Source organism: Eumetopias jubatus, unplaced genomic scaffold, assembly GCF_037043125.1.
Source record: "Eumetopias jubatus isolate StellerSeaLion01/CBP00866 unplaced genomic scaffold, mEumJub1_p1.0 scaffold_12, whole genome shotgun sequence".
Classification (NCBI taxonomy): Eukaryota; Metazoa; Chordata; class Mammalia; order Carnivora; family Otariidae; genus Eumetopias; species Eumetopias jubatus.
The window spans coordinates 3,140,969-3,167,382 of record NW_028274818.1 but is presented as its reverse complement, the minus strand read 5'-3'; the positions used below and the strand labels follow the sequence as shown (position 1 = coordinate 3,167,382).

The 26,414-nt window shown below is 51.1% G+C and overlaps 1 protein-coding gene across 1 annotated transcript; it reads left to right on the top strand.

The window, feature by feature from the left end:
• Positions 1–17,729: 17,729 nt before the first annotated feature.
• SMIM42 (small integral membrane protein 42) lies at positions 17,730–17,942 on the top strand. The gene has a single exon (XM_088029057.1). The coding sequence runs from the start codon at positions 17,730–17,732 to the stop codon at positions 17,940–17,942; it is 213 nt and encodes a 70-aa protein (XP_087885183.1).
• Positions 17,943–26,414: the final 8,472 nt, after the last annotated feature.

Below are 26,414 nucleotides of genomic sequence, written 5' to 3'. Positions count from 1 at the left end.
AGCCCCTGAATGTGCTGGGGAGGTGTGGTGGGGGATGAAGTCTGGGAAGTAGGTTAGGGTAAGGGAAGCAGGAGCTTCAGCCCTGAAGGTACTCAGGAATCCTGCTCTCCTGGGAGAGTCAAACCTAATACAGGAATGTGAGTATGGATGGGATCCTAAGAGACGCAGAGGCAGAGAACGTGGTCAGGGAGAATGGAAGGGGGAATAGGCACGGACGTGTGTGATTCCACCGTTCAGTGTTCATCGAAGTAACACGGCAACGACCAGCACCCGGAGACAGCGGGAGCTGGGGGAGGTGTGGACCCTGCACACAGATGCTCCTGACATGCTCTCCAGGTAAACAAACCGTTGGGCCCTGTGTGCTGCAGTCATACAGCAGGGTCACAGGACCCACAGATTAGGTTCGGAGATCCCCACACTGGGTCTGCAAGGGCGCGGTGGATGGTGGATGGACCGTGTACCCCCACAGCACCCCAGCCCTGCGTGCGTGCACTCCTGGGCACACCGACACACGTTCACAGCAGTGTCTGCAAGGACCCCGCACTGCAAACGGTTTGGGGCCATCAGCTTGGGAGTACCTGTGCTCCTTTAAGTGGTGCTTTCATCTATTTCTTTAGTTTCTAATGCTCTCCTTTATTATCTTCTTCAGGGGTGCTTCTCCACCATCTTTGCGAGTCTGCTCTAGACTTTCAGTAGGTACATGCTGGAGTTTCCTACTCTCCCCTATGTCTCTTCATCTCATAGTTATTCTTTCCTTCCTTTTATCTCTCTTCGTGGACTTTTGGGTACTTTTGGGGGGCCACCTTCTACCTCACTAACTCAACTCTCTCTGTTCTGCTGTTAACTTTTCCATTGACTTGTTCATACTGGAGACTAGTTGCTAAGTCCTTAAAGATTTATTTGATTTTTTAGAAAACCCTCCTGTTTTTCTCATACTGTTCTTTTCATGAGGGTTTCTCTCCCCCCTCCCTTTTTTTTAGCTCATTTAATATTTTTGGCATACTTGTTTTATTATCTCTTTTACCTTATTTCGCTATCTGCAATTCTTGGGATGTGACTTTTCTTATTGTGCCTGCTGATAAGAAACGTGTACTTGTCTTATGTCCTCCTCTCTGTACAGTTTCATTGATGTTTTATAATTGTCTCCCTACGATGGTCCCATCTGACCTAGACCATGGGGGAAATTTATGGAGAACCGTTTTGCATTTGCTTCTGGCAAGTTACTAGGAATGTCCAGGACCCCAGACCAGTTCTAATGTAATTCCTCTGTATGTGGCTCATACTCTAGGTGGTTAACAAATATCAAGGCCTCAAACCAGTGCTTATCACAGGCCTGGGGGTAATTTCTCTAGCGTGTGTGTGTGTGTGTGTGTGTGTGTGTGTGTGTGTGTGTATTTTTTTTCATTTTGCCCTAGCCTGGGGGTAATTTCTCTAGCGTGTGTGTGTGTGTGTGTGTGTGTGTGTGTGTGTGTATTTTTTTTCATTTTGCCCTAGCAAGCTTTCTCATCACTTCCTAGGGCCTACAGCAGGGTTTTCTTGGCCTTTTGTCATAGACTTTACACCTGTTAGAGGATCCAGCATTATGAAGGGGACCTCTTTTGCAAGTTCTACCTCCCACGATCCCAAAGCCAAGTCTCCTGTCCTTGCACAGGACCCTGCAAAGCCAGCCCCAGCACCTAGGTGTAAGCAGGACCTAAACCCCCGCGAGCTACCACTGTCACTCACTCTTACTATTATGGATTCAATGCTTCTCTTTCTTAGAGTCAGGTTTGAGCTTGACTGTATCATCTTTAGGTTAAATTTCTAAGTTTTTAAACTATGTGTTGGGATGAGAGGGCAGTCCCTGTAACCTTACTGTGTTTTAGAAATTGTTCACACTACAGCGTTTGATATTGTGCTAAGCAGCTGGATTGGAGAAGAGCATTTACAATGACGTCCTGTCCTGAAGGAGTCATTCAAAATGGGTAAGGGTCTGAGGTCATCAGAACGAAGAACAGTTTAAGGGACTAGCCAGACCAGCCAGGGTCTGAAGGTCCGACCTTCAGAAATGGGCATTCATTCACTTCCCAGTTGCCTTGGCTGGTGGCATTAGGCCCCATGTGTGAAAGTTACCAGAAGACAAAATGTAGCTTAACACAAGAGTGAGACAATTTTATAGCCCCTGGCGTGACTCAGTAAAAGATGGTCTGATTTTGTGCGTGTGTGTCTGAGCTCTGCCCATAGGGAGGCCCACACTAGACCTGGATGACCACCTGCCAAATATGCTGATAAAGAAATTACTGTATGGAGTGAGGTCTTGCGATCCTATGACTCTTGGACTCAGGGAGCTTTCATTCTTCTTGCCCCCCACCCCCAGCCCCGTCCTTCCCCATCTCCTTCCTGCCTGCCCTGCATCCCCATTTCCCCCCCTTTCCTACTTTCTCCTCCCTCTGCTCCCTGCTCTCTCTCCTGCCTCCCTTCTGCTCCTGCCCTCATCCTGAAAATGGAAGTTACTTAAACAAGATGGGGTTGACACTGTGACTGCTCTGGCAGAGCTCAGGCCTGACCTTTTGGGGAGTTTCTCTTCCACTCACAGCCCAGACCCATCACGGGGATGACAGGTCAACCAAAGTTCAAACCAGTGAGGGAAAGGAGCTTAAGGAAGTAAGCCTGCCTTCCGTGGTGTAAGGCTTTCACGCTGCGGTCTGCCAAGCGGTTACTTGTCCAGGACCCCACGAAGCTCTAGATGCTCATTTTTCTCTTTTGGTTCTCACAACAGCCTGAGAAGGTCATTACCCAGATTCACAGATGAGAAAACCAGGATATGGGAAAGCACGGGGACCTGCCTGAGGTTAACTGTCTTAAGTGTGAACCCCATGCCAGAGTTCAAAAGCTTCCACATATCAAGTAATGTGAGATACCGCATTAATAATTTTAAAAAGTACTGATGGCGTGCTAAAACATCCATATTTGGGGTGTATTGGGCTGAATATATTAAAATGAATCGTACCTGGGTTTTTTGTTTGTTTTCACCTTTTTTAACATAACTACCAGGCACATTTCATTTATGTTTGTGGCTTCCATTCTATTTTTATTAGACAAGGCTGTTCTAGACCCAGAATCATTCTAACTTAGGCACTCAGGATGAATCCTGCTGTGCAGAGCCACGCTCGTCCCCGAGACCCGACACACCTAAGTCTCCCTGGCTTCCTTGTGTGCGGCTGCCCATCCCGAGGCTGACGTGCAGGCACCGCCCTGCCCTAGGCCACACAGCGCCCGTTCCAAAAAGCCACACTGTGGCCATCAGCGCTGCTGGCAGGCCCCCATGCTCCGCATGCCCCCCTCCCCCCTAGTCCAGCGCGCCCCGTGGTTCGGGCAGCCCAGCTCTGTTCTCCATTCCACCTTCTGTGCTCTAAGAATCCAGGGAGGAAAAAAATACTCACAAAAGATGCTACTTATTTGCTGACTATACAGGCACTTTGGTCCTCCGCCACAGCTGTAACTTTTTTGTTTATAATTAAAAACATACTAAAAATAGTTGCATATTTTAAGTTCTTATACATGTGCAGATAAAGCTACTGGAAGGGAAATCTCTAAAATGTTCCCAGGGTTTTCTCTGAATAAAGATATAAACAGGGGACTTTTCAGTTTTATGAGTTTTCTGAAATGTGTGCAATATACATACGTTGTTTTCATAATCAAAGGGAGGGAGGAAAACTTCAATTTATAATCAAACAGCCAAGCCTGATAAAGCACAGGAAGCAGAGTCTGTTTCCCGTGCCTATGAAGAGTTCTGCTAACCCCAAGAACATAAACAAGCTGCTGGCTGATTCTCTAGAAGCATCTTCAGGGGGTCCATCTGCAGAGGCCTCCCGGTGGGAAGGGAAGGAAGTAGCCCAGAAGCTTTACGATGGCAACAGATAATCAATAAACAGAGGAGGATTTCCTGGGTAGGTCTGCCTCCAGCAAGGACCAGATGAGGTCACAGAGCCCAGAACATGTGTCCCTTCCTCTCGAGGCACCGGCCACCCCACCCCAGACACATACATGACCAGATTCGGAAGATTCAGTGTGCAGCCCCAGGGAAGTCCCAGCATGAGGACAGCAGAGAGCCTGACACCCACTGACAAAATGAGCTGGGGTGATTTCAGGATCCAGCTAATCCGATCCTTTCATTTTTTAAATGAAAATGAAATGCATTGAGAACTGTTTCGTGATACTCTAAATCCCACCTCCTGAATCCCAGAGCAGTCTTTTTTTTTTTTTTTAAGATTTTATCCATATATTTGAAAGAGAGCACACGAGACAGAGAGAGAGCACATGCACAAGCAAGGGAAGGGACAGAGGGAGAGGCAGGCTTCCCGCCAAGCAGGAAGCCAGATGTGGGGCTCGATCCCAGGAGCCGGGGACCACGACCCAAGCCAAAGGCAGACGCCCAACTGACTGAGCCACCCAGGCGCCCCACCAGAGCAGTCTTTTAGACACATGTATGAGAAGGGTAAAGAAAGACTGGCAACAACAGAGGCCGTGGCAGAGAACACAGCTTCGCAAGGAATCAGGCAGGTGGACGAGGGACGGTTTCCAGGGTGCCTACATCTGTTAGGGGAGACATACCAGAGTCAAGACAGCCAGAAGGACAGAAAATGAGCAGAGAGCACAGCGAAGGGTCTTTCCAGAGCCTCCTGAATGGGGACGTTGAACTCTGGCATCAGGATGTGCGGGAAGCCTTACGACTTCCCAACATTAAATATGGTCACATGAGAACACAGCTCCCAAACTGGAGACACGGGCCTCCTCTCAAACCTCTCTTCTTCTCAAGGCCACGACTCAATGCTGATCATTCTCAGGAAAGTTGCTTGCATTTCAATGCGACAAACAAAAACGATTCTACCAGAGAAATTCTATCAGGGAAATTTGATCTTCGAGTCATACTGACTCAAGAGCTAGAGTCCTAACATTTACTTTAATAAAAGGAAACTAAAACTAGAAGAAAAACATAGAAGCACTTCTCACAGATCCTGATACCAGATGCAGTCATGCACATCCAGCAAGCTCAGCACGCTCCCATGCAGCCAGAAACAGGCAGGCCGGCCTTGACGAGGTGACGTGTACAACCACTGATGGGTGACAACAATGGGGGAAGGGATGCTCAGAGCTACGGAAGAACGATGGGGAAAAAGGAGCAAAGATGCTCGACAGGACTTAGCAGAGGTGGGCTTCACACTCCCTCAGCTGTTCCTTCAACAAGTATTTATTAAGCACAGACCACACGCCAGGAGCACAACGGTGACGAGGACATGGTCCACATCCTCCTGGAACCGACATTTACGGAGGTAAACGTACACCCAAGCCCGCAAATACAATGCAGCATAAGTGCTGAAGCAAGGACAAACAAGCCTGAGCAGAGGCCTGCGGACTTGAGACTCAGGAAAGGCTTCCGGGGTAAAGACCAGCGTCAAGGTGCATGTGAAGGTGAAAGGCATTATGGACAAATGCCCTTTCTCATCTGCTAATGTCTTATTTACATACATTTGTGGCCAAGACAAGAGTGCAAAGGAGCTGATCAAAGGAGGTGGGAAAGAGAGCCGGCGGTCAAGACAAGCGGAGGCCGTGACACCATAAGCGCCCATGCAAGACACACGGCCACGAGAACACAGGAGGGACAGCTTAACCCTGAGAGAGACGGGGCGATGGGGCCATGCATGGAGGCTGTCAGAGGGACGGCTGTGGCTGACCAGCTTCCTCAGCTCAAACAGAACCGCCACCTAGAGTCCGCTCTCCCTGGTAAACCAGCGAGTGTCCACAGAGCCTGGGCGATTATCCCACCCAATGGCCAAAGAAAGTATTTTCTCTCTTCAGCATCTTCTTTGATGGTTCTGTCGGGTTGCCTTCTCTCAAAGATGGCAGGAAAAGGGGCGCCTGGGTGGTTCAGTCCGTCAAGCGTCGGACTCTTGGTTTCAGCTCAGGTCATGATCTTTCCCTGCCCCTGCCCCTGCTCGTGTGCTTGCACTCTCTCCTCTAAAATAAATAAATAAATAAATATCTTTTTAAAAAAATAGGACCAAGTGTTTTCTAAAAGTGAGGCTGAAATGAGACTTTAGTGTGAGATATGATTAACCCATCCTCTGAAGCAGATCTAACAGAATGCCAATCACCGTTTGAACTTCTGAAATCTCTTGCGTCCATGGTTTTGAGACAAAAGTAATGACCGAGTTAAAGTGTACGTACTATGAATCAAAATAAAACCACCTTAGGCTGAAGACGGCAAGGTCATAAATTACACTCAAATTCGGTTGCTCTTGTGGGTTTTAAGCTGGAAATGTACAAAACCAAGTATAAATATTTGAAAGTATAATCTTCTACCATCTGCTTTTGCTCCACATGACCGACTCTTCATTCCCACTGCCGCCACCTGACCCTAATTTGACACACTGGGCACATTGAAAGACCAATGAGAGCAAGGCTGAGCTCGGGACACGCACTACTCACACCTCCATTCTCTCTCTGACACAGGCCCACCACTCCCTGTTAGGACCTGTATGAACAGCAAAAGGCCAGAGAACATGGAAATATCTTCAGAGAAAATCTGAGGGTACTGAACATGGTGCCAGAGGCTGAGGATACAAAGATGAGTAAACTTAGGGCTTTTACTGCAGAGGAGACAGGCTCTGAGTCAGGTGACATACAGCCAACAAGCGACTGAGCTGGAATTCAACCCTGGGCCTGATGGACTCCGAGGCCTGCGCTCTGAAATACCATGAAGACAGCCCTTCACGTGACCCCCTTCAAAGGACCTACACTCTAATAGGGTTAGAGAGGTTTCAAAGCACAGCAGTGTGTTTTGTTTTGATAGAAGGAGTGGACATGGGAGGAAACAGGGGAGGAAACTCGTCTGTTGTGGGCAGGAGAGGAGAGCTGTTAAAACTTCTTGGAAGACCTGCTCTTCCAGCTCAATTGTGAAAAAGCAACTTTGCAGGAGAGGCAAACAGATTAGGACCACACTCTCATGACGCTTATTTCCTAGTCTGGGAAACAGACAATAAGCAAGTAACCGAATTTTTTCAAGTGGTTAACAATACTACAGGGAAATTAAGGAAGACACAGGGATGGAGTGATAAGGGCACCATTTTAGGTAAGGCTGTTAGAGAAGGCCTCGCTGATGAGACGAGTATCTGAGTAAAGCCCTGAACAAGGTCCCCTGAACAACAACAACAACAACAAAAAAGTATTCCAGGGAGGGTGTGCTTGGCATGTTCACAAACGGCGATAAAATCAAGGTAGCCAGGGCGCCTGGGTGGTTCAGATGGTTAAGCGTCTGCCTTCGGCTCAGGTCATGATCCCGGGGTCCTGGGATCGAGTCCCGCATCGGGCTCCCTGCTCCTTGGGAGCCTGCTTCTCCCTCTGCCTCGCTCTCTTTCTCTGTCTTTCATGAATAAATAAATAAAATCTTAAAAAAAAAAAAAAATCAGGGTAGCCAGAGCACAGTGACCATACGAAGAGAGTAGGAGGTGAGATGTGAGCGGTAAGTGGGGATCAAATCATGTAGGGGCTTGGAGAGGAATTACTTTAAGCATAACCAAAGATGAAGTTTCACTTCTCTGTGGTGGGAGCAAGGAAGGCAAATGAAGCTGATATGAGTCACAGGCCACCTTGGAGGTAAATTTACTGCCCACAGGTATTGCGAAGTATTCTTAAACTAAAGAATCACAGTTATAAGATTATTTATTCTTTGGGAATCCACCCCCCTGCCCCACCACCACACTGCCTCCAATAAGACAATTTAGAGTAGACTGGAAAAGAAGATTTCTCAACAGTTCAAAAAAAAGGCAATTCTTCCGTTCCAGCTTAGTCAATCCACCAAGACATGCTCTAAAAAAAATGCTAAGGCATATCTTCCCCATTCATGCAGGGTCCTACTTGTCATCACACTTTAATGGGTCCCTCCTGACTACTGTTTCCATAAGATTAACTTCTCAAACCTCAGATTCCTCCCATCACTAAATAAGCAGCAGTCCATTTTGTCCATTTAGTCCACTAAACGAGCATGTCAGATCTGCACCGGATTCCAGTACAAACAAAGAGTTTCAATGCTCCCTGTGTGCACAGCCCTGGGAAGGGAAGGTTCATAGGCATTCTGCACACAAGAATGAGGCCAGGCATGGCACACTGCTACTAACCCCCTATGAACATGGCTGTCCCGGCAACACTTTCTGGTGTCCAAGTGACAAAACAGCAAGATACAAAAGAAACAGCTTGGGTCAGAACAAGGAGGTAAGGCAGCTTGAGCACAGGAAGAATACCATGGAACAGAGGGTGAATAAAGAGGCAAAATACTTGGGAATGAGCAGAGGGAGACACAGGAAGGTCAGAGAGACCCTGAGGCAGGCCATCTTGCACTACTGCTCTCCCGGATGTCTGTGTCGTCCCCGGCCAACCTGGCTGGTTTGGGGCCAGCGCTCCTCAGCACTGAGTACACGGAGCCCCGCTCACAGCCGGCGCCACAAGTGGTTGAGGTACAAGAGAAGGTTTGCTTTCTCTTCGGTCTTTCACCACATTGCCTGATGTCTATCAAGCCTAGTCCAGTGGTTTCCTCTTCTTTTCTCTCACGTTTCTTTCAGCGCCCCCTCTCCGTCCTCTAAGTCAAGCCAGGTTTGGATCCTCTGTAGCATTACCACGCTGTGGGGGCCAGGGACACAGTGACAGGAGCGCGGGTGAACGTCTAGGACCTAGGATGGCCCATCCGACTGAAGAAGCAAAGAGGCTTCATAGGGATGGAGCCAGAAAATGGTCGGAAGAGAACAAGTAGCGAGCTGCAAAGCTGCTCAAGTGGGAGGCTCAGACCCGCCCGCGCCCACAAACAGCTGCCGCGGGACCCTCGTCCTGGGGCCCCTGGCACGACCCCCCGGCCCGGGGCGCTGAGACGGGCTCTGCCCACAAGAGAAGGTACTCGCGAGAGAGGATGGGCAGGACGCCGGGGACTGGGAGCGAGGAAGACAGCCAAGAAAGACAGCGTGAAGCTGGTCGGAGCCAGCCTGGAAGGACACAGGGGTCTGCAGGTGACACGGGCTTCTACACGCCTGCGATGTGGGACGAAGCGGAGGCCCTTGCAGGGAAACAAGAAACACCATGCTACCTAAAGAGAAACAGCGAGACGACGCCACAGCCACGCAGGTCCTCCACACCAGGCTCTCCCGTGCAAAAGGAAAATCTGCGCCACGGAGGCCCCACTGGCTTCAAAGATTCAGCTCCTACTGCCGTCCCTTGAACTACAACACCCAACATGCCCCACGCGCAGGAAGAGCGACACAGCCTCTTCCGTCCCCGTCAGCCAACGGGCTTGGCCCATCTCCTCTGCCCCGGAAAAGCCCCCGGAAGAGAGATCTCTTTCTGTTACGTGCCCCGTTCAGTTTCACCCTCGGGGATTCCAAAACTGCGGTACTGGGCACGAAACCAAAGGCATAGGTCCTAGGTCCAAGTATGGGATCTTCGGTGGTTTGGGTTTCACTAACGAAACGTGGGCTACTTGGGCGAATGGTCTGTGCCACGCCACGTCTTTTACATTCTCTCCCCACCTCTTCCGGGGCGGGCCTTGGAACTGTAGCACATGCGCACTTCCCCAACTATGGGGGGGTGCGCCTCGCCTCGCGGTACATGCGCGCTGCCCCACCTATTCTGGGCGGTCCTTGTAATCGGAGCACATGCGCCATTCCCCACCTCTGGGGGCGGGCCTCGGATATGAGGCACATGCGCACTTCCCTGCTTTCACCGGGGGCGGGCCTCGGACCCGACACACATGCGCACTTCCCCTCCCTCCCCGGGGTGGGCCTCGGATGCGAGGCACGTGTGCATGCCCCTGTCTTTACTGGGGAGCCGGTCGAGAGACAGACCAAACTGTTCTTATTGTTTCCAAGCTATTCTAAAGATTGTATTTTGGGTAATGCTGCCTTTTTTTTTTTTTTAATTCCTTTTTTACCCCTGTTTCACTTCAGGTGCAGCAATGAAATGTTATTTAAAAAAAGCCCTAAAGCAGGGGTTGCAGTCTGCCCTGTGTTAACAGACCAGCCGTAGGGTTGCCAGTCACCTAAAGTCTGGCCCTGGGCCGGTGGTCTGTGAAGCCGGGAGGACTTGAGGCGCAGCCTGCCCTCTCGCGCTGCGGGGGGCTGTGGACCCAGACCTGCCGCCTGGAGCGCCCGGGGCCCCTGTGCCCAGTGCAGGAGAAGTCTGAGAAGCGAGCAGGTGCAGCGTCGGATCCCGGGAGCAGGAACTGCAGGCGGGACAGCATTTCTGGGGCGGCTGGGAGAAGCAGCCAGGAAAGAGAAGACTGGCTTCTTTAGGCCTTTCCTCTCCCTGCAATTCCTGATGATTCTCTGTCTATGTACCTTCCCATCTGACCACTTTTCCCATCCCTACCGCCATTCACAGATCATCATCTCTTGCTTAAGTGATTTCCTTGTGTCCGGTCCCCACCCCAGCCCTGTGGGAATCCCTCTAAAATGCAAATATGATCATTAAAACATGCCATGGCTCCCCCTTACCCCAGAATAAAGTACACACGCCTTAACAAGGCGTTCATGGCCTGGCCGCCTCCTACAGCAGAGCACTTCCACTCTGTTCCAATCATCTTCAAATACCGGCAGTCCCTTTAATGCACCAGGCTACCTCTTACCCCAAGGACTTCTTTCATATAGAAGCAATTTAATGAGCATCCTGAGCTCTGCTGAGCACCATCCTGATGTGGTTTCTTCCAGAGCCTTCCACCACACTCATTGCTTCCTGTCTGGTTTGGACAGATTTCTGTAGCTCTCTGCTCCCATGGTTATCAGAAGTCCAGTCTAGTGAATCCGCTTTGAAACTTCAATCTCATATCAGGTTTTACACTCCTTCCTTCCCCCACCCTAGCCACGCTTCCACTGTGACTTGGTTTGGGTAACTGGTGTATTCTCTCCTTTAGTAGAACTCTCACTAATTTCAACGACTTGGTGCGTTGGGAGCTGCAGGACGCACTGGGGAGGAAGCGCAAGGAGTTCCTTTACCTGACTGGGCGTGTAATTATACTCATCTGTTGGTTCTCTGCCTCCCAGGGTAAGGCTGACTGGTCATGGCTACCTTCCATATGGAAGGTGCCCAAATGCCAGTTATGGGCACATAGCTTAGTTTCCTGGAAGCTCTCCCCATTGCACAATCCCAGGTTGGGGGGAATCTGCTTCAGCTTAACTGCTTCCCACAAGCCCTGAGGTCTTGCCCTTGGTGGTATAACCAGACTCCCCTGGCTACTGGTTTTCTTGGGAGGAGAACTGGCAAGACAGCTCAAGCCCTGCTGATCTCCACACTGTTCACGTGACTTTCAGGAAACTCACAGATCCTTCTACACCGGGGGACCTCCTTCCCACCCACTGTGTGACTACAATGGAAGCGAAGCCACAGCATCCCCTGTCCTGCAGTACAACCTCTGGATGCAACACCCCTTCTGTTGTTTGTTCAACAAGCCACTGTTAACTGACCTGGAAGGGGTGAGGGGTGAGGAGGCTTTACTGCATGTCTGGCTGGGGCCCTTCACGCCAGTGAGGACAAGGTGATGGGTGAACAGCTTCCCTGGAGTGCGTACGCCCATGCTCAGACTCCAGGTCCAGTTCTTGGGAGTTACAGCCTCCTTCCTTCTGTGCTCTCCCTCTCTACACCCCCAGGATAGAGCAGAAAGGACAGGTTGTCCCACAGGCCCATGGAAAACTGCTGCTTGGCCTGTGGAGCCCCAGCATAAAACTGGATATTGTTCTCAGGAGGCAGTTCCAAACATAAGACCCGGTATCTCCTGCCCTGTTCTCTGCTTTAAAACGGGGGCAGCAGTTTTGTCTGAAGAGCCAAGTTTCTGGGTTAATGAAAACATGAGCTTCCCCAGAGCATCACATTCTCCTGTTCATCCAACAACTATATATGAGCAACATTTATATGCTAGTTTTCAGGGAAACTACGACAAAAACAATTCCTGCTCTCAAGTCACAATCGGGGGGGGGGTGGGGGGGATACTTTGAGCACCAAGTACTCTGACGGGGTTATGCATGTATGGCCTGGAGCTGCAGGTCCGGGTCCCAGGGCAAGTACCTGTGGCCTTAAAGTGGGAGCTGAGCACACAGAGAAGCGGGAGGAGAGAGAAGCAGAGCTGCAGACAGAGTCAACGCCAGGTGCAGAGGCCAGGAGGTGGCAGAAGCAAATGGCCTTGCTGAGCGCCGAGCCTGCTGGACGCCTCTCTGGGAACTGGGCAAGTATTGCTTTGTTTGATTCTTACAGGTATTTGAGATCGGCACTGGCTGGGATGAACCCTATTTTATGGAGGAGGAAACAGAGGCAGGGAGGTCAAGTAAACACTTGAACAAGATCACAGTTTACACAGTAAGTGCTGAGGCCAAGACTCAAACCAGGAGCGTGAGTGCGGGCAGCGGCCCTTCACCCCTTTGCCACCTGGCTCTGGAGGTTGGTGAAAGTGCTCTTTCGGAAAAGAGTACGAGATGCGTGGGGAAGTGGGACAGGAAAGGAAACTAGGCAGGTAGTCTTGGCAGGACGTGAATGCAAAGTTTGTACACCGTGTGGAGCACTTGGACTTTATCTTAAGGTAACAGGAACGCAAATCATAGATTTTGAGGAGGAAAGTGGCCTGACCTTTTTACGGATATTACTCTGTTAATGCAAGTAGGGTGGATGATCCCAGAATAAGGCTGGTAGAAAGAGGTATGAAGGCCTACTAGCAAACACCACAGGAGTAGTAAGGACGGGGAGATGAACGCTTGAACGGAGGTGGCAGCAGAGGGGGTAAGGAGGAGGGGTGGATGCGGAGGGCACTTCAGAAGTGGGGTTGAGGGGTATCGAAACTGAGTGAGGGCAGGAATCAGGGAGGAAGACAGGCCAGCAGGACTCCTGGGCTTCGTACTTTGTAGTGAAGACAGCGGCAAGGCAGACGGGCAAGGGAAGACAACTAGCCTGGGTTGGGGGGGGGGGCTTGAGGTGCTCATGGTGCCCTGCAGGGGTGAGCAGGTTAAGACTGTGCAGTTAGACCTGTCCACTGGGTCAAGGGCAGAGAGCTCGAGGAACAGAAAGGGGTGCAGGTCGTAGGGATTCTTTGGGGGTAGACAAGAAGTGGCACGTGGGAATCAAGCAGGGGGATGAGAAGAGGCCATCACAAGCCCCAGGAGTGAGCGTGCATTGATGCAAGGTAAATTAAGAATCACTCTAGGTTTCCAAGACATGTAAGAACAGAACCACAATACAAAGAGCATCGGAATAAAAAGAGCCCCAGGTTGGACTTTTTTTTCCCCCTCTAAAGTTAAATGTCTGGTTCTAGAACTGATTTCTGCATGACTTGGAGCAAATGACTCAACCTCTTGAGCCTCAGTTGTCTCCTGCAATTATGGAGGCAAGAAGCCTCCCGACAGGCCATCTGCGGTGGGAGACCCAGGAGATCTGCTGCTGTCTTTCAGTCCAAGTCCACGGGCCTGAGAACCGGTGGCGACGCCAATGCCCAAGGGCAGGAGTAGGTGGACGTCCCAGCTCACGCAGACACCACAGAGAAATGAGGCAGATGGCACAAGTCACCTCTAAAGCGGATAAAGACCATGTTGGCAGATACGGCCTTGGTGTGCAGCCACAGTGCGCTTCCTAAGGGGAAGACCGGAATCAGACTGACTCACCACCCCGTTCTGGGTCGGTGGAAAACCATGGGCCTCTCACTCATGGGGTGACCTTCTGTAAAAGCCACGGGAAGGAGCAGACCCAGTGGGTGCCCTCTGCAGCAGAGAGAGGGAGTGGAAGCTGGGGTGCAGAGAGGCCACGAGTATTGGGAGCAGGGTTTCTGCTCCAAGAGAGAAGACCTCAGGAGTGCGGAGAAAGTGTCCCTCAATACCATATTCTAGGTCTTGTTTTCTCCTCGGCGTCTAGACACCACCACCCAGGCCATCCAGAGATGCTGGCCCCAGCCAGTGGGAACCCCAGCATGTGCTGCATGTCAGTGGCATTTCCCCCGGAGATGCTGGAGGGTCTTCAGCAGGACTCGCAGACGAGCCAAGAGCCATTTGGTCTGCACATCTTTGATGGTCGGTTCAGGGAATGATGAGTTGTTTGGCCATTTCCTGCAGGTCAACAACCCAACCAGGGAGCATGAAGGAAACCGACAGGCCCGGCGCTCCACTGAAGCCTCTCAGTACCCTGTCTAATATGAGTTAGGGGCAGCCAGGCAAACCACAGCCCTGAGTGAAGCCACAGACTGGAAAATGAGAGAAGAGTATGAAAGGTAACAGACGGGGAAGCCCAGTCTGGTTGGGGACCTGAGATGAGCCCAATGTGTCTGAAACAAGGAGGCAGAGGGGCCCCTGAGTGGCTCAGTCGTTAAAGCGTCTGCCTTTGGCTCAGGTCATGATCTCAGGGTCCTGGGATAAAGCCCCGCATCGGGCTCCCTGCTCAGTGGGGAGCCTGCTTCTCCCTCTGTCTGCCACTCCCCCTGCTTGTGCTCACTCTCTCTGTCAAATAAATAAAATCTTTAAAAAAAAATGAAACAAGGAGACAGAAAAGACACAGACGAGAATGCTGATGGGCACGGAGCTTATTTTGGGGGGATGAAGCTATAACTGTGATGACGTTTGGACAGGCCTTTGAATAAGCATAAAAACATTGAACTGTACACTTTAAGTGGGTGACTTGTATGGTACATGAGTCATACTTCAATGAAGATGTTAAAAAAAAAAAAAAACAGAGATGGTGTGTTTTAGTGGATGGACTAGGAGAGGAGAGGCCAGAGTCCCAGGCCTCCCCTTGTTGGGCCAGGGGGTGTGCGCCCTTGGTCACTCTTGTGCCTCAGTTAGCTCCTTCAGTAGGTGAAGGACGTGGACAAGTGGTCCGTAAGGTTCCTGTTTCCGTTTCCTGGAGCTGCTGTAACAAATGACCACAAATGCGGGTACTGAAAACCACAGAAACGTATTTTGTCACAGTCCTGGAAACCAGACGCCTGAAATCAGGTGGTGTGCTCCCTCCAGGCGCTCTGAGGGAGAATCCATTCCTGGCCTTTTCCACACTTGATTCTTTGGCCTGTGGCCATGTCTCTCTGCTCTGTCTTCACATCTCCTTCTCTATTGTGTGTCTGTCTCTCTCGGAATTCCCTCCTCCTCTCTCTTACAAGGTGCATGTGGTTGTGTTTGGGACCCACGAGGATAACCTAAGAGGAGTGCCTCCTCTCGAGATCCTTAGCAGAGTCACATCTTCTGTGCATAAGGTAACATCCACACGTCCCAGGGAATTGGCACAGATATCCCGGGGCTGGGGGATCTGTTCACAGCCCTTTGCAAGTTCACAGAGACTGGGGAGAACCAACTCACCCTATGTTGTCCCTCTTTCCCGTCTCTCTGTTTACCCTAGCTCTTATTTATTTTTTTCATATTTTAATTTTAATTTTTTTGACTGAGCCACCCAGGCGCCCCCCTAGCTCTTATTTAAAATAACCTACATTTGTATATAGTTTTAGGGTTTGAAAAGTTATTATGCATTTATACACTCATTTCAGTCCCATGGAAACCTATAAATTTTGCCTTACCACTATAATTCCATTTGTGAAGAGTAGATGGAGGCTCGGGGAGATTACGTTACCTGACCAAGGTCACAAGCACTGGAAAGAGCGAGTGCTGGGCTCCAACCTGAGTGCTCAAGCCACAACTCCTGTGGCCCCCACTGTCATCACCTGCCTGAATCCTGATGTGGCATAAAGAGGTTCTGAGACCCAGATGGAGGAGATGCATCTGGAGTACATTCAGTTCTCCCAGTTCCTCCTGCGTTGCGAAGTACAAACACTGGATGTTTTATATAAAAACAACATAAGAAGACTCCGAAAGGTGGGAAGGAGAAGGCAGACTGACCGGGGACCTTGGAACCCAAGGATGGACGTAGCAGTGAGTTCTCTGGGTTTTCTTTTTGTCTCATACATGGTGGACTGGGTGCTGGAGAAACGACCCAGAAAGGCTTTTAGATAATAGTTGCCCTACTCTAGCCAAACGCCATGGAAAAACTTGTAGCCCCACACCCATCTTATAAGCAAAGACCAAGTGGGGATCCCAGGGTCCCACACTTGCCCAGCTGGAACGAGGTACACTTCCCCGTGCTCCACCCCAGGCTAGGGTAGTAACAGAGAAGACAGCGTGGGGATCTGGGACTCCCATCCCTGCCCAGAGGTCATGTGCTCACCATTCACAGGTAACAAAGTGCCCTTTCCTGTCCTTGCCAGAGTGTCAGAGGAGGCCACCTTGGGGGTCTGAGATCCCATATCCACCCAGTGGTGAGGAGTTACCTCTCTCCCCAACCCTCAGTTGATAAAGGAGCTTAAGCAGAGAACCCAGACCTTCACCGCTGCCTGGCCTTAATGAGGTGATACCCTCTAACCACAACGGGCATGATGTCAGAGGAATCCTGCTAAAATAGAAGATTTAAATAAGATCCAGTGTCTCATAACACCTAAATGTCCAGCATACAGTCAAAATCATCCATCACACCAAGAACCAGGAAATCTCAAATTAAAAAAAAAAAAAGATGCTTAATTAAAAATCAGCAGGTGCTAACACCAAGACGGGCAAATATTGGAATTACCTGACAAGGATATAAAAATCATAAAAATGCTTCAACAGGCAGTTATAAATACACTTGAAACAAATAAAAAGTAGAAAATCTCAGTGAAGAAATTGATGATATAAAGGAGAACCAAATGGAAATTGTAGAACTGCAAAATATGATTACCAAAGTAAAAAACTCCAAGGATGGGCTCACCCATAGAAGGAGGGGACAGAGGAAAAGAATCTGTGAACTCGAAGATATAACAAGCTGAACAACAGTAAGTGGGGTAAACAAAACAGACCTTCCTTCTCCCCTTGTGTTCTGTAAATCATGTCTGACCGTTGAAGCAAAAAGTATAACGTTGCTGGATGTAAATTTCAACATACATAGAGGAAATATTTAATAAAGTTGTCCTGCAAATGGATAAGGGAGGAAGCAGCTTGAGGAAGGTACGTTTTCTGCACCTGTCTCCAGCTGGTAGGATGTGGACACCATTAGTCTTCATGGTGACGGAGTAATTCTGCATCATGATTTCAGTGGTGGTTACAAGAATCTATGTGTATGATGAAATGCCATAGAACTACACGCACACATTTGTTCCAATGTCTGTTCACTGGTTTTGATTTTGTGCTATAGTTACACACAATTAGCCATCGGGATACGTGCATTCTCTGCTATCTCTGCAACTTCCTATATGTCTAAAATTATTTCAAAATGATTAGGAAATGATAGAAGGGGATTGAAGGGGCATCTTCACAAGCAGTTGGGGATCCCTTTCCAATCTAGAGGCCAGGCGTGAAGGGAAGTGAGGCTCAGAGGATGGAGGTGTCTGGACTAGAACCAGTTCAGTTCAGACCCTAGCCTCACCCTCAAGTGACATCACAAAGCCTCAGATGCCCCGCCCCCCACCTGGAAGTTTTATCAATCAAGCCATCATCTGAGGACTGTATTTGTACTGGAAGCAGTTGTTCAGCATCGCTGAGCAAACTTCTCTGCCCGCACAGTTAACATCCAAGGAAAATGGCGCCACGTGAGCAACAGGGTTGATAGATGTGGGACCGTAGCTCCACACCCAGTTTGAGGATATAACGAAGAGCTGCCTGGTTCTCTCGGTGTGTAGCCATTGGGGCAGTCTGGGCAGGCCACATAGCTCAGGTGTCTTTGAGAAACCTATGTCTTCCTCACAACTCCCAGCCTTCCTATGGGACAAGGGCACACTCACCACCACCATATCTGATCCTACTTACCTAGTAAAGGTTCTCTTCTTCTTTGCACTCTTGATGACCCTAGTCACTCTACTCATCCTGGTCTGGAAAGTAACCAAAGACAAAGGCAACAAGAACAGAGGGCCAGATCCAAGAAAGGAGGAAACTCTGCTGGCATGAAGATGGACAGTCCCTGCTGAGGACTCCATTGAGGAGAAGACCTGGAGGCTCAGGAGGCAGGGCCGTCCGGGAGCCTTCTCAGAGCCGGAGCCTGGGGAAGAAGGACTGCTCTGGTGCCACAGGTCCCCCAGTGCTGGAGCTCCCCTGCCTCCCTCCCTCCCCACCACCACGTCCACTGTAATTCTCGCTCATCTGGCCTTTCTCTGGCTGGTCCAGGCGGCCGGGTTTGAATGTCTTCTCTCTGTGGGTCTTCTCGACTGACATTATAAATGGCTCTTGATTTCGGCATTAACAGAGTAAAGAAACAAACACAGGGAGGGTTAAAAAATTGATTACAAACCCCAAATTTCCCTTTCTGAATCGGGCATGTGTTGACTCTGGGATATTGAAATTATTGGGAGCTCACAGCATCTCTGATATATAATGATGCTATACCAGAAGCTCAGTTCCAGAAGATCCTTGAAATAGAACAGCTCACCTGCCCCCAAATACTAGGTAAAATGCTCCCTCCTCTTCACCTAATTCTGCTAATAAAAAAGTATTGCCTCTCAAAAAATGATGTGAAGCACCAAATACTTTTCTCTCTTCTCCCCCACTCTCCAACTTTGTGGGTTGGCAAACTTCAAAAATACCATATTCTAAAATAATAATTTCACTTTAAAAAATCTTTTCTGAGTTTGGAATGAATTAACTCCCTTTTCAAGTGCAATCCAAATTAAAGAGGCAGTGTTTTGGAAATCCATATTCTCACTCAGCCTTGGGTTACCCTAAGGAGCATTTGGCCATTTGCCTAGAAGGAATTAGTAGGGGTTTTTTTTGGAGAAACACCTCTATGTCCAACCCCACTATTAACCTTTCCTCCTAGAGGAGTCCCATCATGGGTTCCCTTGTCTCCCCTCCACAGGCACTTGACCCTGGAGTCACAAACTAAGAACCCCTTCCTCAAAAGCTTTTCCCATTGCTTAGAATCACGGGACTGTGTTCAGTCATCTCTGACAATTTGCTCCCCCCGCTCCGGGAATCTGGGCTGCATATTCTGCATCTCAGCCATAGGCACCGATACACTTCCACTTCAGCCTATAGAAATTAAGGAGCTTGGTCACCTGGTGCTGAGGAGAGGCCAGTATTGCTGCCAGACCCAGGGGGAGCCCACCCCTGTCAGCGAGTGTCCCCACCTGCCTCCTCCAGTGTCTGATGGTGGTGTGGTGTTTGTTTTGTGGTTCATCAACTCCAACAGAAACAGATCACAGCTGACCAGCAACAGGACGGAGAGCTTCATGGCCAAGGAAGATGTACCCCTCTCTCCTCTGCAGCATGGGCCCCTTTTTCAGAGGTCGGCTGGCATTCCTCTCCAGCTGGCTACCACACCCCTTCTCCATCCAGCTTGCCAGCGTGGGAAGTAGTGGGTGGGGTGGGCTGTTACCTTGAGTGTGCATGGTTTCCATGCATCGCTTGTGGAGAAGGAGCACAGAGTTGGCAGCAAGGTCCTCAGCACCCCAGCATTCGGCACATCTTTCTCTCCTGTCCTGCAGACGCCTGTATTTATCCATCAGATGTTTACTGAGCTCTTGCCGTGAATCAGGCTAGTCCTGGGTGCTGCTGGGGCTACAAGAGGAAGGGGCCCCATCTTCTCTCTTCTGGACCCTGTACGGCACAGTGAGCAAAAGATGCCCATGAAGTGATCACATAGGTTAAGTATAAACCGAGAAAGTGCTCTGGAAAAGAATTGGGCTTTATGGGGGCAGGTGTGGGGGCAGGTTTGGAAGGAGCCTGGCCCGGGCTGGGGAAGGCGCGTGGGGGGACAGCAGGCTGGCCGAGGCTGCAGAACGGGTGGAAGGTCTGCATGTGATGGGTGCAGGCAGGCAGCCCCTGTGCTCCAGAGGGAGATCAGCATGGGCGAAAGCCCATAACGGGGGGGGTTTGTTGTGTCCGTGGGATAGAAAGATGGTGGTTCTGGAGCACAGACAGCAAGCCCGAGAATGGGAAAAGGAAGAGCTGGAGACGCAGGTGGGAGTGGACCTCGCAAACCCTGCAGGGCGGTGCTCTGAGCCCTCTGAGGTTCCTTTGGTCAACAGCCAAGTGCATGTATTACCGGCCACTCCCTGGGGCCCTATGTCACCCTCCTCCCCAAACTCCTCACACTCCCCAAATCTGTTTTTACTGACAAACCGGCTGGGCTGCATTGTAAGCTTCTGGCCACCCGATGGCAGCAAAGGGCCAGCAAACCCAGTCCTCGGGGACAGCGGGCACAGGGACCCTCCCTTCCCCACTCAGAGCAGGATAGTGGACTCTTAGGGAGGGCAACCACAACCTCCACAAAGACGGGAATCTCTTATCCTCAAGATCTCCTGGCTGGCAATTTCATCCTCTTTAAAACATACTATATAATGAGTGTCAACTATATGCTGGCTCTTAACATATGGAAATCTGTTCTGCCTAAGTACCCTGCAGACAGGACTCTGTCCCTTGCACAGATGGGAAGGTGAGGATCTGAAGCTCAGAGAGGCTGCTACCTGCCCAAAGCCTCACAGCAGAGCCGGACTACCGCCCCTCAGCCCTGCTTGGAGGTAGCCCTTCTTTCCCTATCAGAAGTTCCTGCACTGAAATGTCACCAGCGTGAGTATGTGTGGTTCCCTTGTGACTGGGGCGCCCTGCATCTTCCTCTTCCCTGCCACCTGCAGGGCGGTCTGTCTGCTGCCCCACCCCCTGGGCCTGTTGGGACCAAGCTAACAGGTACCAACCACCATAAAGCATTCAGAGGGCAATGAGGACCAGAGGGAGGCGGCAGTGAGGGGGACTAGGAAGCTGCTCCCTCCTCCAGGGAGCTGCCAGTCCAGACGTGGCTGAGGACCTCCCTCCGGTCAGTAACAGTCTGGGCTGATTTCTGAGAAAGGCCGAGGATGGGTGCTAATGGAATGTTCCAGGCTTTCTGAAGCCAGAGGGGCCCCTGTGGGCTGGATCAATCAGGGAGGGCTCCCTGAAGCAGGTGACATGTTAGGGTACCAGACAGGATTTAGGATCAGAAGGAAGCACGTGACATGCATGACAAGCGACAAGGGACAGTGAGCCAACTGCATGATGCATGTAGGGGACACTGAGCAGTCAGGCCGAGAAAAGAGTATCAGCGGTGGTAAAGGCCTTGAATGCCAGACAAAGGTTGCCAGATCGGCCCACGAGGAGCCGGGGAAGGCTCTCGACGAGGTGCAGGTGAGAGCAGGAAGAGACTGGGGGAAAAGGCTCCTTGAAATGCCCACTGAACACTAACTCTCCAGTTCCCAGTCCTTCCCTCTTCCGTGACTTCGTGAACCCCATTCCTTCCACCTGAAATGCCCTTCTGTAGGCCTTTCTCTGCTCAACAGTGTGTGGGAGCAGGGAGGGGTGTGGAATTCCCAGCCCCGGCTGAAAGCAAGTCAAAGGGACGGGGACCTGCAACCACAGCCTGGCCTCCTGCCCTCCACCCCACCCTCCTTGTCCCAGGGGCCAGAGGCTGAGTCCACGGCTGAACCCCGTGATACCACGGGTGGGAGTGGGCAGAGGCACCTCTTTTCTTGGAAAAATATAGAACCCAGAGCTGTCTTCCCAAGAGAAGGTGGGGGCAGAAGGAGACCCCGCTGGTCTTTCCCATTCCTGTAGATATTCTCGCTCTTCCAGCCCCGTGACATGCTCACATGTGGCACACGGCCCGGGAGCTGCCCTGAGCTGGGTCAGGAAGGTCAGAGCCAGAGGGCCCTGGGCCATGGAGAAATCCACCCTCATCTTACAGAGGAGTCCCCGATGCCCAGAGGGGGTGAGTGGGGCGGGGGTCACTGCGGGCGAGCCTGGGCGCCTCCTAGCTCCACCACCTCTGCGTGCAGCCATGAGCTCATTAGTTAAGACAGTGACTCTCAGGGGCACCTGGGGGGCTCAGTCGTTGGGCGTCTGCCTTGGGCTCGGGTCGTGATCCCGGGGTCCTGGGATCGAGCCCCGCATCGGGCTCCCTGCTCCACGGGAAGCCTGCTTCTCCCTCTCCCACTCCCCCTGCTGTGTGCCCTCTCTCACTGTGTCCCTCTCTGTCAAATAAATGAATAAAATCTTAAAAAAAAAAAAAAGACAGTGACTGTCAGAGTTCGGTCCTGGGGTCCCCAGGGGTCCCCCAAGACCCTTTCAGGACATCCACAAGGTTGAAAACTACGTCCATACAAACATTACGATGTTATTTGCCTTTTTATTTAAAAAAAAAAATTTTTTTTTTTAAAGTAAGCACTACACCCAGCATGGGGCTCAAACTCACGGCCCCCAGATGGAGCGTCGCACGCTTTTCCAGCTGAGCCAGCCGGGCACCCCTGATTCTCCTTAATTACTCCCATTCTTTCTCAGGTGCAGTTTGTGAGCAACTGTGATCTGTTCTCAAAGAAGCCAAGTGACAAAGAGCTTTACAAAAGTGACACTGTTCTTCTCTCAAAATGTTTTTTCATATTAACATATAATGTTTATTACTGTTATTTTTAAATGAATTAATAAGTACTTTTTAAAGTTTATTGTTAGTTTCTAATAAGGCAGATATGGATACATATAACCCCGGTAAACAAAAGCCCCTGGGGGGTTCTGCATAATTTTTAAGAGTATACAGGGATAATGGACTACAAAGTCTAAGAACCATGGATTTAAACTCTGCCTCTGTTTCCTTATCTGCAAAATGGACATCGCACTTACCTCGAAGGATCGTGTGACCCCTCAGGTCAAGTGTAGGATGCCTGCGCGGGGTGCCATGGTTACTTAGTAAGAGTTAAGGACAGGTGTTGGGTTTCTTGAGCCAGAACTCCCTCCAGCATCCCCTCAGGGCTGTCCTTGGCTGGCTGGGGGCTTGGAGAGCGGGGCTGAGATCTGGGGATGAAGCATCCTGGGCTGTGAAGGTGCTGAGCTGAGCTGCTGGAAGCCGAGGGTGAATTCTCAAAATCCTCTTCTGTGCCTGGCGCAGGTCCCTCAGGCAAGGTCACCGAGCAATGAATAACAATGCTACCAGATTGCCTGCTGGGGACAGGTGAGAGCCCAGACGGGTCCGTGCACCTGTTGGTCACCGCTCTCACCACCTGAGGGCAGCATCCCCTCGAGGAGAACAGCCGAGAGGGCTCAGGACACAAAATGAGCTCTTGGAGCTTCTCTGGAACCAGAAGTCACTTCAGTGTCTCCCCCGAAGCCTGTTTTAGGAGCTGTGACATTTCCCAACCCTAAGTAAGTAAGGGTGGCCGACTCAGCAGCAGAACGATAAACCAAGGATAAGGGAGCTCCAGCTACCAGCTTTCCTTCAAGTAAGAAGGATCTCAATGTTGCATTACCTCCCCAGGCCTGCATCCCCCCGTGAGCCTGTCTTCATTCTAAAGGAAGAGAGCCCTAGAAAAAGTCAGAGGAGGGACTCCTGGACCCACGTGATCACTAATTTTCTGTATAAATGAGCCTCAGTTTCCTTACCTGTGCCCATTTTGGAGGAATGTGGGCTCCAAGGAGGGAGGTATAAAGGATGTTTGTGAAGTCTGAAGTGCTGTGGGCCATTTAAGAATTTAACATCTTAGGGAGGAAAAGCCAGTTAGGTAAACCCCCTCATATACGGAGAGAGAGCTTTTCCAGTGTTCACAGAAGAGTGTGCTTGCCTGGTTTGGGTCAGAAAGGTGAGTGACTGAGCAGGAGCAAGTTCCCTGGACTCTGCGGGTCTTATGGATTGAAAGCTCCGTCCAAACCAGACGGCTGCCGAGGACAACCACACGTACGTGACCCGGGAAAACCTGTGTTTCCCTGTTAATAATAACTAACAGCTGTATAGCACCTTAGCGCTTACAGATTACCCCTGAGAACAGAGAGGAAGAAGCTCATTCTCTCTCAGTGGAGAAAAGAGGCTCAACGCAGGGAAGGAACGCTCAAGGTCCCACAGCAAGTCAGGGGTGCAGGCAGATGGTGGAGTCTGAGGCCAGCATTCTTTCCTCTGTGGGCCCCCTAAGACCGGGGGCTGAGGGAGCCCCTCCACCTCAGCTCCCAGGGAGTTCCGTGGGTGCGTCCCTTTATCCAGCCTGCTGATGGAGAGCCCACAGCTTCTGACCCCCACTTCCTCAGCCCCAGTAAGTGCCAATGACTTTTCCCGGTCCTGCCTGAATGCAAGCCAACCTCTCTCTCCAACTCGAAGGAGCTGCCACCACTCCTCTGAGGCCAGCTCCCTCCTGCCACCAAGCCCAAGCCCTAGCAAGCAGAGTCCTGTGCACCCATGAGCCACATGGAGCCACAAGGAGCCACACAGAACCACGCAGAATAATGCAGTGTGGAGGACAAAGGGGGCCGTGTTTTCCTCAAGAGAGGAGGGCAGAGGGCAAGGGGGCCCACAGCGAGGTGGAGATCACCTGGGGGCAGAGCAGGGGCACCGAGGAGTGGGAGCTCTGCTTCTGCTGCCCACTCCTTCAGGTGCTCAGGTGGGTCGTTCTACCGCCCCGGTTCTTGGCTGCCTGCTCATAAAGACACCTGTACGTCCCAGAAAGCCCTCGTGGGTAGACCCTCTGCTCGTCTTAATTCACACGAATGTGTACTGCAGCCAATTGCTTCTACTCTTAACCTGAGATGCATGGGTGGGTTTTGTAGGGTCCGGGGACTTGGGTGAGGGGACATATATTCACTAACTCTAAATGAATTCAGGATTTCTCTACCACAAACCCAAGTACTGTTGGCAATACCTGGGCTTCTGTCACCAATAGAAACCAAGGTGCATTCATAATCTATCTGTGGCTGCAGGCCTCCTGAAATATCCTTCACCCTCATTCCATCTCAGAAATTATGGTAGTTTTCAGATCTGTTGCTAGATCTGGTCATTGAATGCATCATTGGAGAAGGTGGTAGATTACTACATCATGAATTTGTTGGCTTTGATTCTTTCAATAACGGTTTCTCAGTAAAATTGGCTTCTTTGCAATCTGACATATCTCTGTTCACACGTGTGACAACACCGTGGTGTAGGAGTCAAGGACAGGCTGCCCCGAAGTGGGCCACTTTGGCATATGGACTATTTTGACCCGAGGGCAATCAAGACCCTGTGGGCTCAAGAGAAATTTTGCCCTCCCTTAACCACACAGAAGAATCTAAATTGGGGGTCTTTCCCAGAATAAGGGTTACTAGCAGAGACGAATTTTATCTGCATGACCCATCTGCACGGCAGGGCAAACACCTAATCACCAAACATCTGCTCTTCTCCGCATTGCCCGGTGAATCACACTCCTTCCCTCTGAAGTCCCAGACCCCTTGCCCCCTTCTCCTTAGTTCGGGATGACAGAGATACCTCATTTTGCCTGATGGTCTTTGAAATTTCCACGTCTGTGTGGATTCCCCATATATATGCTATCAAATTTGATTTTTTCCTGTTGATCTGTCTCATGTCAGGTGGACTCTTGGTCTGGCTGGAAGGGCCTGAATGCAAGCCAACCTCTCTCTCCAACTCGAAGGAGCTGCCACCACTCCTCTGAGGCCAGCTCCCTCCTGCCACCAAGCCCAAGGGATTCTTGTTACCCAACAGTGAGAAGGAGTCCATAGACTTCAGCAGACTGCCAAAAGGGTCCTGGGCACAGAAAGTCTTGGGCGTCGGTGTCTAGCCAGGCTCTCGGCTCCGCGCCCCCTGTGCACAGAGAGACACGGGGGAGAGGCTAAAGGGGGATGCGCCTCTTTTCCTGAGCCCCTACATGTACCAAGACTTGCTAGCCCATTACATCCCCACAAGGATTCGGACATGAACAGACCATGCACACTTTAAAGAGGGAGACGCCAAGGCTCACCCAGAAGTGACCAGGCCCTGCTCGCCTGGGGCCTCATGTTCCCGGCAGGTGCAGAGCTGGGCTCTGGTGGGACGCCAGCCAGCTGTGTGCTCATCTCCACGGTGAGCACAAACGCCGATTCCACGGGGCTCCCTCGTGGGCCTCGAGGCAAGCACCCGTTTGAAGGGCCTCACACGGTCCTAGACCTGCTGGCTAGATCCTGAGAAGTGGCCAACCTCGCTGTGGCACACAGGGACCCAGCACACGGCATCTGGAGTTACATGGCCGTCCGTGTCAGGAGAGACGGGCAAATCCTAAGGCCTCCCTCCCACCTGCAACGCTGTCGTCAGAAACCACCAAGAATGCTGTTTGCTTTCGTTCTTGGCATCCATGACCTCTAAAGGCCGGATGGAGCTCCCTGTCCTGCCCAGCGAGGAGCTCAGGCTGGAAGGAGGCGGTCAGTGTCCCGCCAGGACATGGGGCGGACGCAGGCAGGCCGGCAGGCCGGGGCTGGCCCGGCTGAGCCCCTGGAGCCGAGGGCGAGACGGCGCGGCCCCGAGTCTGTGTGCTTGTGTGATTCATTCTCCGGCGTGGTTGGGGGTGGCTGAGGCTTCCCCGATGTATCTGACAGATAATTACGCCAAGATAAATGTGGCTGCCAATCCGTTCTCCCACCGTGTGTGCTGGGAGGGGTGCGGGCAGGGAGCTCAGG